The sequence below is a fragment of the Nuphar pumila genome, chromosome 1, assembly GCF_984573655.1.
Source record: "Nuphar pumila chromosome 1, dmNupPumi1.hap1.1, whole genome shotgun sequence".
In the NCBI taxonomy this organism is placed as follows: domain Eukaryota; kingdom Viridiplantae; phylum Streptophyta; class Magnoliopsida; order Nymphaeales; family Nymphaeaceae; genus Nuphar; species Nuphar pumila.
Genome location: NC_143249.1, coordinates 969,423 through 986,797, shown reverse-complemented (window position 1 = coordinate 986,797; position 17,375 = coordinate 969,423). Strand labels below are relative to the sequence as shown.

The 17,375-nt window shown below is 39.1% G+C and overlaps 1 protein-coding gene across 1 annotated transcript; it reads right to left on the bottom strand.

The window, feature by feature from the left end:
• Positions 1 to 2,305: 2,305 nt before the first annotated feature.
• Positions 2,306 to 3,373, bottom strand: LOC149847630 (transcription repressor OFP7-like). The gene has a single exon (XM_090008941.1). The coding sequence runs from the start codon at positions 3,371 to 3,373 to the stop codon at positions 2,375 to 2,377; it is 999 nt and encodes a 332-aa protein (XP_089865067.1). The 3' UTR covers positions 2,306 to 2,374.
• Positions 3,374 to 17,375: the final 14,002 nt, after the last annotated feature.

Here is a 17,375-nt window from a genome sequence, read left to right as displayed (position 1 = left end):
ATATTAAATTGAAGTGTAGTCATTGAAACGAAAAGCTCTGAAAATCAGAAAAAACGACAAACGTAGTCCCCTCGATACCAATGTCTTCTCATATCGAAACACCGCCCGGAAATTAGGGATTGAGAACCCCTTTGATTGCAATATTAAACAGAGCGCAGGTCGCACCACCAAAACCAACCACCCCACCCACAGGAATTCCTGCCCATCAAACAAAGAATGGGCCAAGGAACCCCGACCGGCTTTTAATGGTAAAATCAAATGTCATTATTTATTTATTTTATACATTTTCTTAACACGGTCAAGGTCTTTGAGATGAAGGGTAATGTGGCCGCTCTCTCTCTCTCTCTTAAGCGGACAATGCCGACATGTCTCCTCTTTAGTTAGACTAGCCCATCTTTGAGATGAAGGGTAATCAAGGATTTGAGGTGATGTGTAACACAAGCAACCTTCAAAAATCTTATTCAAAATCCCCATGTTTCTGTTAAGGTGTGACAGTCAACATGTTGCTAGCTTTTGGGTCAACAATATGCTTCTCATCATGGTTGAGTGGGTCCATGCCCATAATCCAAGTTTAGAGCAAATCAAGGATCCTATTCCGAACCAATCGGAGCTCCGCTTGTTTGGTAGGAGCTGTTAGTGTTGGGACGTTGCAAGTTCAAAACCCAATGGTATATTGTGTAAACTGGTGGGGGTCTGCCTAACCCCAGCTAGCCTATAAAAAAAAAAAAGGATCCTATTCCGAAGGTGGGTCCACGAACACAACCTATGGCGTATAGGATATCATCAGCACCATCATAATCAGTAGGTCATGTCTATTCAACATGATGGTCCTGTCGGTTCTGGATCAAATGATTTGCACCGGACACCAAATCTCCCACATTTCTTTTTAATGGAAGATTTGGCATCCGGCACTGGTGGGTATTGAAAATCACCTTCAATCGCGTTTCCTATTCCATTTTTCATTTGGCATCATCCCTCTGAGCAGGTAGCCATAGCCCTGTAGTACTCCATAGAATGGATCGCCTGAGAGGATTATGCATTAAATTCGTCCGGATGTCTATGGAACCTCCGGTGGTACTTTCGCATTAACAAGATGGCACTGTTTCAAAATTCGAAGGCACTGATATAAATATACCAATCTATATTTATATATATAATGTTTGTTATTAATATAAAATATTTTATATTGTTTTTTTAAATGCTTTTATTAAGTATTTATAAATATAAAATTATTTTATATAGCCCACGTATAAGGGCATTTTAGTGATACTCATACAGATGAGTCTCTCTCTCTGTCTTACTACTATGTTCTCTCATTGTTGGATGGTAATGTTGAATGCTCTCTCTCTCTGCATGAATTTTTTAAACATGACACCTCAATCTTTGGATCCCTGCTACCAGCTAACTGTTCTACTATGAGCTGTGCACGGTCACCATTACCAGCTAACTGTTCTACTATGAACTGTGCACGGTCACCATCTAGATTGTGGCCGTCTTACTCTTATGTTCCTCTCTCATCCAATATTCTGTTGATGTATTTTGGTAATGGTGAATGCTCTTTCTCTGAACTATGCACAATCGCCATCTAGATTGTGGCTGTTTTGCTCTTATGTTTCTCTCCTATCCAATATTCTGTTAGGATGTATTTTGGTAATGTTGAATGGTGAATGTTCCCTCTCTCATGCCGTGGCTGATAAAAAAATAAGAAAAAAAAATGACACGTCGACTGACACATCTACTTACTGTTTCTCTCTCTCACCGTCCCCCCACAAGGACATTACATTTGAACTAACGTAACTCAGAGTCTGATACGTTTTCAATAGTGTCGTTCGGTAAAACATGTCGGAATACGTGACACGATGCGATTTCAGCGTGCCGATGTGACAGGTTTATTCAACAGAATGTCGTAATCGTGCAAATCAGTTAACGAAAGGCTAATAAATAAGCATTTACAAATATTTACAAGTTCGCATTAAGCAAAAATCGTGTATATACCATGCACAACACATTTCTGGGATCAGACGCACAAAGCTTGAAACGATGAGTTTCTACTCTACATTATTGCACGACATACATAAATATAAGCCCGCACTATCGAGTAGGAGGAACTAAGCTCCCACCATTAGGCACCAAGAAACAGTAAAATTGTAAATATCTATAAATTTCTGCCGGAAAGTATGGTACAGTTGAATGCACATACATATAAAACCCCACACTGCCAACTAGTCACGTACAAGGGATTAAAAAAAACAGATGAAAAGAGGGACTAAACAGCCCTTTAAGCACCAAAGAAAGAAAACTAAAATTGTGGATATGTATATATGGAAATTGAATTATTCGAATATATGGTAATCCAAAGGGAGCGAAGAAACCGCTAGCGGCTTAGAGTACCGACAGCGGAGCTAGAGAAGAGAGCGTTCCATATGTCAGAGAAGACCCGAACGATGACGTCGTGGTGTTGGGGGGCGTTGAGGGAGAGGAAGCAATGCAGGAGCTGCTCCAGATCCGTGGCGTCGAACATCTGCTTCTCCGTGATCATCTCCATCATCGACATCCTGAAGTCTCGGTACGGGTCACTCGACCGCTTCACCACCGGGAAGCTCTCTCCCACCTTCCCGTCGACCGTACACGGCAGGAGACGCCGGAATCTCGACGTCCTTGCCGGTGAGTCGGCCTGACGGACCCTCCGCCAGGCCTTTGCGGGCTTCCCCCTCCGGTCCGTCGACTCCTGGATCGTCCTGAGGTGGTTCTGGAAGAAGTCCGACGAATCTGACGAGAAGCTTCTGGAGGAGATGAGCGTCTCGGTCTCATCCTCCTCGCTACTGAACCAGCCGGAGTCGGCTGACGAGTTGCTCGGCCTCTGGCCTCTCGAGGAAGCCTTCCGCCTGCCTATGAGATGGCTCCTCCGCCTCCTCTCCGGGATCATGAAGCAGGAGCTTGCCGGGGACGCTGGAGGGCAGGCGTCGCCGTCGTCGGAATCGGGAGAGATGGAGATCTTCCGGCGAACCGTCTGATCGTCGACCCGCAAGATGACATGCCAGTTCTCCTCCATCATCCACCGGAAGCCGGAGCCTTCCTCGACGAGCAGGTCGAGATCGTCGACGAATTGGACGCCGGACCTTCTCCTGGCGGGAACACCGGCTGGTCTGAGGCCGCAACCGACGGCCGTGGAGGTATTGCGGCGCTTGAGGTAGGAAGAAGGGGTCTTGGTGAAGTCAATGTCCAACGCCTTGGGGTTGACCGGAGAAAGGCAGAATTTGGAGGTGGGCAGCAACGGGACGGGGTTTTCCGGCAACGAAGAGGCCTCCTTTGAACGGCACGAGTGGAAGGATGGGATGACCCGAGAGATTCGAAGCTTGAACCCTCTCGCCATCTCTCTCTCTCTCTGTGGGGTGGGGTGGGGTGGGGTGGGGAATGGAGAGAGAGAGAAGAAAGGATCGTGACAAGCGCTTATGATATGAAGATGGAGGGAAAAGGTTTTAAAGCTGTGTTAGCGTTGCTTTCGTTATATACAGACAAACTACAAAAGGAAGACGTATTATTATAATTATTATTGTTTGATTGATTACTTTGTGGTTATAAATCTGAGCTTTTTGGTTTATTTCAATTGAAAAAAAAATATTTGAAAAGTTGACGGAGATGACACTTTTCTTAGGACGATAAAGCCTGCAACTGCATTTTTTTGGCAAAAAGAAAAAAAAAACAATTTACAAAAAGGCGCTTAACTATTGAGCTATTTACAAAAGGGGTCCTAACATTCTGAAAATTACAAAGAACCTCCTAGAATTCGAAAGTACTGCGCAAACAGAACCCCAAAGGCAATGGCGTTTCTTCAAATCTTATCACGACCAAACTTGCGACAATGGGACTTGTGGCCTTTGGTGCCGGCGATCTCTCTCAATGGCAAAGAGGCAGAATGAGGATGTGCATCTTTGAGAAGCTCCTATTTCCCATCTATGAAACAAGTTCCGCTCCCCATTTCATTTATCTGCATTCTTGCCTTTTCTATCAATCATCACCAATATCATGACCATCACCCCCATCATAGCCATTGGATGTTGTTACCATCATACGTGCAAATGCAGGTACCATATTATTTTGTAATCACCTTGTTCTTGTAGACTACCCATTCATCATCATCCTCATGCGTTTGTATATACTATCACCCCCTTATCCATATTCTATTTTATGAGCCTTCTGATTTTAGTTTCTTTCATTGATTATTGATACTCAGGTTGTAAGGATGATGCCCAATGAAAGGGATGATGATGATGAGCTTGGGTTGTCCCTAAATTTGATTTATCACGCTACATCATCATGATGGTGTGTTTTATGACGGACAGTGATGCAGATTTAATTTTTGAAGAAACTGATCAGGTTGGTTTAGATTCGAATTTCATTCGATAAGAGCTTGTGGCTCGTGGGACCCACTAAGGCAAACATCCTCTCTCGTTTATGGAGCAAGCTAAGAACGGAGAATTCTCCTAACCGTTTGGGATATTTGTCCTATGCTAAATTATGAATGATGCAAACCCAATTGACGATGACCCAGATCCATTGCCCGGAGTATTTGATATGAATCCAATATTTGAAAACCCAAATCCAAACCATTGGCCCAAGTCTTTGAACTTGTGGATCCCAAGCAAGTGGTGACACCTCAGTGCGTCGTTTGATGAACAAGTGAGGCACATGCTTGGGATGCCCCTTCTTAAAGAAGGCATGAAAGCTCAAGTGGCACCCATACCTGTGCGATGCCCCCCTTCATAAATATCCAAGGAAAGCTCAGTGGGACCGACCTCCTTAGCACCCAGCTGCATTTAGAACTCAAGGAAGAAAGTGTAAAGGGCCTTAAGTGGCTCTCTAAAGAAGGCAATTGTAAGTAAAAAAGAAAGTCTAATTTTAGAGTAAAAGACCTTATTTTAGGATTGGTCCTAGTAGACTTAAGAAAAAATGAGACCTCTCAAGGTTGTGTAAACTTTAAGAGCTCTTCCTAAGCTTATCTATAGGCTCTTGTTTTTTTAGCTTAGTAGGTTGAATGAATTTGAAACCTTTCTCAAAATAGTTTGTCTTTCTCTCTCTTGGCTTGATTCTTTCTCTCTCTCTTGCAAGTCGATCCCTATCTTTTAGACTTGTCTTTCTCTAAGGGTTAGTCTTTTATATCTTTGGCCAAACTGATTTTTAGTGGGTCTATTCTTTCAAGTGTACCAAGGCTACAACTAACGCTCATCCTGAACCGACACGAGCAACTCCAACACAACATCAATCTTGAACCTCTCTAACCCAATGTATGAAAACCTAGCCTTCCCCAGTATAACCAACACTATAGCATACCCCAACCTACTCAGCTCAACCTCAGCTAGTCATCTTAGACATTGCCTTAACCCCAATTCAAGTTTAGAACCCGCCGACACGACCCTATTGCCACCCCTAGCTGTCAAGGACAAAAGTGTAATTTTATATGCCAACCGCACCCACCTTGCCCCCAGGGAAGGAAGTGATTTGAATTCAAACTTTTTTAACCGATAGGAGGCTAGTTGTAATAGTTGAAATGTCAGGCGGCTTTTTTTTTTTTGTAAAATTGTTCAAAAAGAGATAAAGATGATAAAAGAAAAAGTCTGTACATCTCGTATCCCTGTGCCAATATGTATCACCCTTCTTTTTCTTCTACCTCGAGAGGTCAAAATTCGGTTTGAGAAGTTCAAAAATTTTTGCATTTATTTGTGCTGTGGAATTTGTTTACTTCCAGGTGACTTGAGAAATAAGCCCTGACAGCCTCCTTGTTGAAGTGTGCGGAGAATGCTCTTAAACTGCTATCTTTTTAGCAACTCTGTGAATACTACAAGCTGCCGCAACTGGCTGCATGACAGAGAGGGAGACCTCAACTTTAAGGTTTTGCCTTGGTTGCGGTTTCACTGAAACTAAAACATATAAAACTAATATGTAGGTCTGGTCTGGGTCTATATTTCTAAGGTTGTTTGATAGTTTGAACCCCCTGCCCCCTCTTTCTTTCTCCCTCTTGTGAGATACCAAAACTTTTTTTTACCCGTCAAATTTTAAAAAATGCAGTGGCCACCGGCCGGTTGATTGTTGATGCCACCAAATCTCTGACGTCAGCTAGTTTTTCAGAAGAACAACTCACCTTTTACAGAAGTTTCTTTTAGTTGAAAAAAATAAAAGTCAGTGCACATTAAAATACATAATGTATAATATCTTTGAAATTTTTGGGGAAAACCCCCCGAGAATGCTCTTTACTCTTTAGCAAATGCGGGGTCCTGTGTCAAGCTGAAGGCCCTGAACAGAATCCCTCCCCCAATGGGGCGGCCTAACCCCAGCTTACCTTCCCAAAAAAAAAAATGCAATATCCCTGTGCATACAGCAAACCTATGCTAATGTGTTTGCTGGTTTCTCGGGTCCCTAGTTAAGCTCATCTGCTCCTGGACAAAGACCTGAACCGCCGGATCTATTGCAAGCCCCTCTGTGATTCAAGATCCAGTAGACACGACCTCGTCCATTGCAATTGCAAGACCCTCACGTGAATATATGGTGAGACATGCTGGTAGAGTCCATATCGGACTTATGGCATAATCAAGGAAAACAGCTTTTATCGACATCTGCAATTACAACTCGAGTTTATCCTTATCTCGAGTCTTTCCTTATAGTTTGTTTTTGGTGGATTCCTTCTTCTTCAACGTTGTTTGTTTCCCTATATATAGGGGTATTCTGTAACTGTACGAGAAGTGAATAAGATCCAGGCCTTAAGCCCCCTTTCACCCGTGGAAGTAGGCACACATTGCCGAACCATGTTAAAACGGTCTTTCTCTCCATGCGTGTGTTTGTGTTTCTTAACATGGTATCGGAGCAAGTTTTTGTGTCCTGGTAGGAGTTTGTCGTTTGTTGGCGTTCATGGTAGAAGACGGAAGGGTTGTTGCCAGTAACACCATGGAAAGTTCGGCGGTTGATAAGGTTGGTTACCATGATCAAAATCACTTACTTAAAATTACTAGTACTCTATTCTCATGAACCGATTACCTGAGTTGGGCAAAATCCGTGAAGTTGTTCTTAAGTAGTAAATCCAAAGTTAGATACATCACTGGAAAAAACGTGAAACCAGATCTCTCAGATCCCACCTATGAAAAATGGGAATATGAGAATGATATGGTCATGAGTTGGATATTGAACTCTACGGAACCGGCTATTGCTAAAAGTTTTTTGTTTATGAATACCGCAAAAAAAATCTGGGATGCGGTTAAAAAAATCTATGAAGATCAGCTCAATCTTGCGAGAGTATATGAACTGCACTTGGAAATCGCTAAATACACACATGAAGACAAGCCTTTTAGTGTTTATATCGACATTCTTAGGGGGATGTGGTGAATTACTCCAATATTGTCCTCCAATCGAAGACATTCTTGAAAATAAGAAGCGTCTCAAGGAAGATAAGGTTTTTAAAGTGTTTGCTGGTCTCGGCCCTGATTATGAGAAATTGCGTAGCCATATATCTTAATGTTTATACGACTGCCATCATACAACACTGTGTGTGCCATGATTCAACGAAAAGAAACTCGAAGAAAAGTTATGAATCCTGGTCCTAAAATTAAGGAAGAGCAATATAAGAGCAGATGGCATGCCAGGTAGGCTTCAAAAAATACCAATCGTCAGTTGAGACGTCTATCAATACCGCTCAAGACCGATCAAAGATGAAGCCTAAAATTGAATGCACGTACTATAAAAAAATGGGTGACTCTAAAGATCGGTGTTGGGACCTCGTTGGTCTACCTAACCGAGACAAGAAAACAGGTACAAGAAAGGATTCTGCCAATTTTGTCACCAAAGAAGATCTTACCCGGTTCTTTGAGCAAATGGCTAAGACTAACATAGTCACCATGTCGTCGGTTAATGATGTCTTTGCTGATCAGCAACGTAAGATTCATGCATGTCAAACAATGAATGGGTTATTGATTCCGGGGCCTCAAACCACATGACAAAATCATTATGACGGTTTGTCAAGTACAAAAAAGTCGGTTTACACTGCCAATGGATCCATCATGATGGTTACTGGGGGGAAAAATATTAGACTTATCAATCAAAACCATGAGTCTAAAGTTCTTATTGTCCTTAAACTTGTTGCTAATCTTATATTTGTGAGTAAGATTACAAAAAACTCATGATTGTTTGGTTGTTTTCTCCTCAAAGGATGTGGTGTTTCAGGACAAGAAAACGAAGAAGGTGATTGGTAGGAGCATAGAACGTGATGAACTATATGTCTTCAGACAACCAGTAAAAGCTTTCTTAAGTTGTGAGAAATTTAGTAATCTATATAGTCTTTGGCACTACCATCTTGGACATGCTTCTGCTAGAGTCTTGAAGTTTTTACTTCCCGAACTTTGTCATGGTAATTTATCATGTGATGCTTGCGAGTTTGCCAAGGCAACTCTGTTTCAGATGAACATGCCACAACAATATTGAGTGGACGCTATTGTTATAACATGTTACATTATAAACCGTGTCCCAAGTTCTAGTTTGGGAAACAAAGTTCTCATAAAAAGTTTGAGAAATCATAAAATTTTCATCAAACATTTGAAAGTTTTTTTGTGCAAGTGCGTTGCTCATCTTCAAGAAAAATTCTGGAACAAACTTTAAAAAAGAGCCGTTAAATGCGTCTTCGTTGGTTATTCTTCCTCAAAAAAGGGTTTTAAGTGTTTTGATCTCATCATAAGAAAGTTGTATATTTCAAGAGATGTGAAATTCTTTGAAAACGAAGCTTACTACCCGTGTCCTAACCAGGGGGAGAATCAGTCGGATATAATAAGTCCCATACCTAGACTGTTTTTTCCTACCCTTGAGTCATTTATTGAACCTAGTCCTAATGGCCTAGATGACTCTTTAATTCAAGAAATTGATAGTCCTGCTATTTTGGAGTCCAATTTTAATCCTGAGTTTGAGACCAACCCAAGTCAGGCTATACTCAACTCTACTCAAGAGGTTAGTAATGTCAGAAGATCTTCTTGTCTCACATGACCTCCTGTAAGACTCAGAGATTATTACTCTTACTGTGCCACTGAAACCTCTAAATCACATTCTATAGAGCTTCAATTTGAACTTTTAAAACTATCCAAGTGATATCGAGCTTACCTATCTAAGATTTATGTTCATCATGAACCATCTAGTTATAAAGAAGTGTTTGAAGATTTTCAATGGAAGAAGGCTATGGATGACGAGTTGGGAGCCTAGCTAAAGAACAATACTTGGACATTAATCAAATTACCTCAAGGAAAAAAATTTGTAGGATGTCGATGAATATATAAGATCAAGTACAATAGTAATGGCTCTGTTGAAAGATACAAAGCAAGGCTTGTTGCAAAGGGGTACACGAAGAAAGAATGTGTTGATTTTTCTGAAACCTTTGCACTTGTTGCAAAGATGAGTTCTATTCATATTTTTTTGTCAATTGCTGCCACTAAACAGTGGGGTGTTTTTCAATTGGATGTAAAAAATGTCTTTCTCCATTGTGATTTAGGAGAAGTGTATATGGACCCTCCACCTGGATTCAAGTGTGAGGTCAGAAAAGTTTGCAAACTTTCAAAATCTATTTTTGGCCTCAAACAATCTCCTCGTGCCTGGTTTGACAAACTTAGTGAAGTTCTTATTAAAATTGATTAAGACAAAGTACTGCGAATTACACTATGTTTGTGCATATCTCATCGCAAGGCAGTGTGATTTTGTTGGTCTATGTTGATGATATAATTGTTACAAGAAACAACCCGGCTATGATGTTGAAAACCAAAGAAGTCATGCACAACAAATTTGAGATCAAAGATCTCGACAAACTAAAGTACTCTCTTGGCATCGAAGTGGCACACTCTAACAAAGGAATTTTTTTGTGTCAATGAAAATACATGTTAGATCTCCTCAAAGATACTGAAATAATTGGAGCAAAAGCTGCAGAAACTCCTCTTGAAACTAACTGCAAATTAAAGAAAGGTGATGGAGAGGTTCTTACTAACGTCGAGAGCTTTCAAAGGCTCGTGGAAAATTTAATTTATCTGACTATTATACGCCCTGATATCACGTATGTTGTCAGCATAATCAGTCAGTTCATGCATCAACCTTGATCCACTCATGTCGAAGCTGCTTACAGATTTCTCTGATATCTTAAGGAAAGTCCGGGTAAGGGGATCCTTATGAAGAAAAATGAAAACCTTGTAATTGTTGGATTTACTGATGCCGACTGGGCATGTGACCCTAATGATAGAAGATCAACTACAGGCTTTTGTTCATTTGTTGGTAGTAATCTCGTTACTTAGAAAAGCAAGAAACAGTTAGTTGTTGCTAGATCCTGTGTAGAAGCTGAGTATCGTGCCATGGATGTGTGTACGTGTGAACTCATTTGGATCAAAACACTCATCCTTGACATGGGCATAAACATTACCCAACCGATGAAACTCAAGTGTGACAACATGGCAGCTATATACATCGAAGCCAATCCCATTTTTCATTAAAGAACCAAACATATTAAAGTCGATTGTCATTTCGTGAGAGAAAAGATTCAAATTAAAGAAGTTTGCACTTTTTATATTGGAAGTCATGAGCAGTTAGGTGATATCTTCACCAAATTTCTAAGTCGTGAGAAGCATCACAAATTGAGCTACAAGTTGGCATCTGCACCTCAACTTGAGAAAAATATTGTCGTATGTGGGTGATGGTAGAGTCTTTATCGGACTTATGACATAATCAAGGAAAACAACTTTTATCGGCATCTACAGTTACAACTCGAGTTTATTCTTATCTTGAGTCTTTCCTTATCGTTTATTTTTTATGGATTCCTTCTTCTTCAACGTTGTTTGTTTTCCTATATATATATATATATATATATATATATATATATATATATATATATATATATATATAGGGGGGAATTCTATAACCGTACGAGCAGTGAATAAGATTCAGGCTTTATGCTCCCTTTCACTCGTGGATGTAGGCACACATTGTCGAACCATGTTGAAATGGTATCTTTCTTCGTGCATGTGTTTGTGTTTCTTAACATTATCAATATTTATGCGACAATACATATGATGCACTAATTTGATAAAAATATACACTCAAGCGAGTGAAACCACTAACTTTATTTCATTGCTAATTTTTAGCGTATGTTCCAACCCAAGGCATGAACTAACCTGACCAGAAGGCTAGGGAGAGTCACATGCAGTCTACTATTTGTAGTATGAACACCAGCATCGTCCCTTACATTCGCATACTAAGTAGGGATGGCAATGGACCGGGGGAAAGCGGGGCCCCGCCTCGCCCCGTTTGGACCGGGGATGGAGGGCATGAAACGGGGATGAAGGTTAAAATTCATCCCCGTACGGGGATGGACTGACACTTTCCCCCGCCCCATCCCCGCCATATCCCCGCCCCGTTAATGATATTACTAAAATACCTTAAAATAAAAAAATAAAATTAATAAATAACCACATTCATTAGTACCATTTTCTTATTAACCCTAACCCTATATTTCTTTAATTCTATCATCACAAAAAATCAAAATGTAAGATCGCATGCTTTGTTATGGGGGTTAACTTTTGATTGCCTTCCGTTGCTAGATTTCTCCCCTGATATCCCTTAAACCTTTGTGTCTCGATGATCGTTCGTGGTTTTGGCGTCCGATCGTGATTCTAGGGCTCCAATTCTTATGGTATTTCGTGGTTCAGATTCTTCGTCGTTTGTGGAATTAGGGTTTCAGTCGTTCGGTGGAAAGGAAAGTTAAGGTTCTAGGCATGTCGGTGATGGTTGCTTTAAGGTTTTTTGTGTCTTGAAGAATCGTGATTCGGGTTTCTTTTTGGGCGTTTGGTATCGTCGGTGATCATTGATGGGCAGAATTTGATGAGTCTTGTGGAATTAGGGTTCCTTGTTGTTGGTGGTGAAAATTTATGGTTTTCTGGTTGAAACTCGAAGGGAGAACGCGTGGTGGAAAAGAGGGTTTAGGTGTTTTAAGCTATTTGAATTAGGGTTTTGTTTCCAATTGAGATATGGAGCATGTGATCGGTGGCAGGTTTAAGCTCGACCCAAAGATTGGAAGTGAATCTTTTGGTGAGCTTTATCTGGGTATGGCTTCCATCCCTATTCTTTAATTACGCTTCTTTTGTATTTCGTTTAATGTTATTGGAGTTGTTAATTTCGATTTTCTTTCTAATTCTGTTTCAATTTTTGATTTTTTCTATTTGTTTAAAAGCACAAATTTTTCTTTGGGATGAAAATGCTTTCTTAGATTATGATTTTTTGCAAAGATTTTAGATTGTTGATCATTTAAAAGCCTGATATTTTTGGGATTTGTGCGCTTGAATTTGTTACCGGCCTTAATACTCAAACAGGAGAAGAAGTGGCTATTAAACTGGTACGTTTTTATTCATTTTTTTTGTTCATGTGTGCTTGTCGTAAAGTTATATAAGAGATGCTTTATAGATTGTGCTAATTACCCTGAGTTTTTGGATGGGGCGGGGATGTGGCGGTGGTGAGGCGGGGGTGGGGATTCATATATTGAGACGGGGCTGGGGTGGAGGTCCAAAGTCTCTCCCACCACGGGGGATAGACCGGGGATGAAGGTTAAATTTTTGAGACGGGCACTGCCATCCCTAATACTAAGCCTGCCCTGCGCCTTCCAATGAGAGAGAGAGAGAGAGTGATTTGTAATTTGAAATTGGTTGTGGCAGTGGCGGAGACAGGTGGGTGGATGGCGGGGGTGCAGGCAGCCAGGGCTAAGGAGGAAGGAGACTTTTCCTTGGGGCAGAGATGTTGTTCGAAACAACGAGACCTGTACCGCCCGTTTGCTGACGGGTTACAGGGAGGAAGATACAAAGTAGCAATGTACGGTATGTGTGTATGTCTATCGGTACGCGGATCAATGCACACAGACACAGCCTGGACTTGGTTTCGCAATAAACGCTCTCAAGGTTATGATTCTTAAGAAGAAAAAAGAATTTTGTTAGATTTGTTTTGTTGCCAGTGCCACCAACACAATAATTATGCAATAGGGAACAGGGTAATTGGGTTGGTGTACATAACTTTTCTCTCTCTCTCTCTCTCAGTGAATGAAGGGTGTCAGGGGCCTTCAGGCAGTGGAACAGAAGGACTGAATTGAAGCCGCCTGATTTGTCTCCATCGTACTGTCCAAGTGGGGACCTGTCACGTCATCGATCCACGTTGGCGGAGGGGCCACATGCTACCTGACAATCCGGAGATTCCAAGCTGCCTGAACACGGCTTTTTCACATTGACCTATTGATCATTTTTTTCAGTGTGCCCTTTTCTTCCTGTCTTTTTCTTTTTTGCCTCATCGGGTGCCTTTGTGCAGCAAAAACGAGACACTACTCCTCCACCGCGTATCCCATGTGTTTAAGCCGAGGCCAAGTAGCAAGCAATAGCAGAGGAGATGACGTACATGGTAATAACTATCCTGGAATTTCTTTGATTTTGAATAGCATTCAACTCTTAACTCTTAAAATTGTTAAAATTCCATACAAAACTTTGTGGACATGACCCCTCTTGATTATGTTTGATGCCTACCCTAAAACGTCCAGACAATAAATTAACTTTCTGAAACGTGTGTATATTCATAAGGGTATTGAGTGAATAAAGTAAAAATCGAAGCGAGTTATGGGAAAGGCGCACCAAAATTTACATGTGGGTTCCTTAGCTTTTATCCACCATGATTTCATAACCATCTCTTTTCTTTTTCTTCTTCCTATAAGCAAGCTGTCATTAGGCAAGACCTCTACCAGATTACATCATAAGCAATACACTCAAATGAAATTAGCTGCGTGAAACCAGTATGATGGTTTATCCTTCCACACCTGGTCATCTGAATCAAGGAACCCTGTATTGGCTAAGTTTTTGGATATGTGATTGCGCTTTTAGGAATCCATATGCAACAAAATTCAGCAAAGTTCACGAAGAAACTATGTATCGCTCTATCCATCATGCCTCATCGCAATCATCTTCCTTATTCGTAACATATTTTGAATATTGAATAACATGCACTCGTATTTTTTGGACAAAAATTGAATTTGAATATATAAATCAAAAGTTCATATGCTAATATAGTGAATCACTCTGTGAAATTAGAATATGACTTTACATGTGCATGTTTGAAAAATATATATATTCAAATTTCTCATTATATGCATGAAAAGTGAAAGTAAAATTATGATTGTTAGTGTTTAGAATGAATAATTTGGATGAGAACATGATTAAACAATTTTAACATGTTTTAAATGCTTAATGCATGACTTTTGTTAATGATTGAATATGGATACATGAATCCAAAGTTGATATATTCAAGTAATGATTCATTTTGAAAAAATAAGAGTATATAGCTCTGATTGCATATTTAATAAAGAATATGCTTATACTTTTCATAATGCACATGAAAAGTGAGAGCATTTGTTATATTTTAAGAATTGAATAAATTAACTAATTGATTTGATATATTTAAAGCTCACATATATAAATTGCATGAAATATGACTAGAATTTTAATTTTAATTCAAATAAAGGTCCACTAGTGTTGATTTTAATTAACAAAAATATGTTTAAAAATTACTATCAATATAGATGTCAACATGAATAACTTTCATTAATGGGTTGATGAACAATTTAACAATGAATCGATTCTTGAAATTGAATCAATTAGCAATATGATAAACAACCTATTGCTGGTGAACAATATGAACAGTTTGAAAATGAACTATATGCTAGATAGTCAGGTCATGGCTGATCATAAAAGCACCATGCATTCCTTTTAAAAAATAGAGAGAGAGAGGATTGGTAGCCATGATGGCCTTACCTAGAGCTCATGTGGTTTAGTGGAGGCTAACCATATCTATTTATCATGTAACGAGATTTGTTTTTTATTGCATAAAATGCAAGAAAAATAAGACATTGCACTGCGTAGAAACGTAAGAGCTAAATTATAACTTGCACTTGTATGTAGATATTTATCATGGTTGCTTGTATGAATGCATGAATGTATATTTTTTATACTTTAGAAGCATGGTATGCAGCATGATTATCTTCATTTTTGTAATCATATTTATGACTATTTTAATTTAGATATATTGATCCAAATTGATCAGGTGGTAGTTAACCTGATAAGTATCTAAGCATGTTGCATATGATGATAATACACATGAATAATGAGAATATTTTTTATGATGAAATCTTGAAAAGCGAGAGCATTGGTCATATTTGACAAATCAAATTTTTATGAATTCATGAAATGATAAGAATCTATAATATTCAACTAGAGTGCATGCAAATTTTGTTTAAGGTTATTAGGACATGATGATGTCATATGGCATGGTCATGAAAGAGTCATAATAACCCCATGATTAACAAAAAAAATAAGACCATCATTATGTTGGATGTGCAAAATAATTTACCATGGTTTATTTACAAGCTATAGACCGGATCCAATAGATGTGAAAACAAAAAATATATTTTGCACATGGTTTTACATATTAAAGATTATGATTAAAAGTTTTGACATGTGAAATAAATGTATAAAAGAATCATGATGAAAAATCAACCTAGTTTTATGAATATCTTTATAATAAAGATATATCATGAAAGAAAAGTTCAACTAGTATATGTAAAACCTCATCGTTCATCTCAGGGATGAATGGTGCAAGCGTACCTTGAATAGCTTTATGGTCTAAGGCACCCTGGACGGGATCTGCCCTCTTTATGCGTTTTATTCTCACTTCATCATTTTTTGTTTTTTTGTTTTTGCTTAATGAAGAGTGGGTGCAATTTTCTTGGGCGTGTGCATGTTAGGTTATCTTGGGCTAGTGCACTGCAAGGGAAGAGGATCCTATCATATCATGCCTTCATATAATAGGATTCTGTCATATGCCCAAAAAAGGTGCCATCTGTATTTAGAGAACTCAGATCGTGCTGCAGATTTGATAGTGATGGGATCATTGAAGGGAAAACGTGTCATATTTCAATTGGTGTATGACAGGATCCTGTCACATGCCTTGTTAATTAGATACGCTCAGGCAATCAAGCAAAAGCCGAAACTGCACCCACAAAGAGCAAGCTGTTCACCGGTGGGGCCTGATAGCGTAAGCATTATTTTTAAAATGCAGGTAAGAACATCATGTGAGAAAGCCAAAGGAGATTTTGATGGAAGAAAGCAATGTCCAAGTGTGAATGTACTCATGTTCCTTGTAAAATATTTCTTTTCAATGTCTTTGTTGCCAAAGCTTTATAAAGTCTTGGAGCTTATATCAAGATGTAGCTGAATTTTCATATAATGATTGGTAAGTAGCTTAGATCAGATATTTATATGTTTCTCTTTAAATTTTTTTGAATGCATCATTTTCTTATATAACTAGCAAACATTTTTTGGTTGTCTATCAAGAACGGCTGTTTTAATGAGAATGCTACTCTTATTACCCATATTATAATGCATAACTTCCAATGCTTTTTTAAATGGAGGTTCTTTTTCTCCTGTATGCAACCTGTCAAAAGCCCTGTGATAATTTGTGGTGATATCCATGGACAATTTTATGATCTTACAGAGCCCTTTCGTATTGGAGTAAAGGTACTTCATATCATCTCTCTGTTCTTCTTGAGCTTTGGATATGGGTAACAAATTTAAATGAACAAATGGTAACAATGAATTTATGAGCAAGCGATAATGTTGGTTTATAGTTGCGAGTTTGTGACATCAATTGTTAGTTGTGAAATTGAGTCTTGGAGCATTATTTATTAGGTACTACAATTATTGTCAATCTTCTAATATGTTTCATGGCGTTTGTTGTTAGATATATATATTTTGAGTTGTTTTTTCAGAAAAAAACTAGTATTTTTCTTCATGTAAGTATGAAAGTTTCTTGCCATTAATGAACAAGAGTATTGTTATGACAATCGAGGAATGCGTCGGTGACCTTTCTTTATATATAGTGGTTTTCTACAACATTTTTGTTTTTTAGCCCTGAATGAGTGCTAGTGACGGCTCAAACCACCACCGGTACCCAATGAAAAAGTCAACATGGGGCACGTATTTGGACTTTTGGTGACGTTCTCGTCACCTTTAGTGACTGCCCCATGTCATCACAAATACTTTTGGTGACAACATTTCTGCCTCAAAAAGATGCAGTTGTGTATTAATTTTTGCGTTTATTATGGAAGAGAATGAAAATCAGATCGCCTATCTGTTTTGGTCTTTACATTGGAGTGCAAATTCATGGAAGGGATGATGTGAATGTGTTGATCTGCATTACTGTTTTTGTTTTGTTTTTTGGTTTCTTGGATCATGAAGCCTAGGACTACCATTTGTTAGCTAGGAGGAAATTTTTTTCATGCACAAACAAAC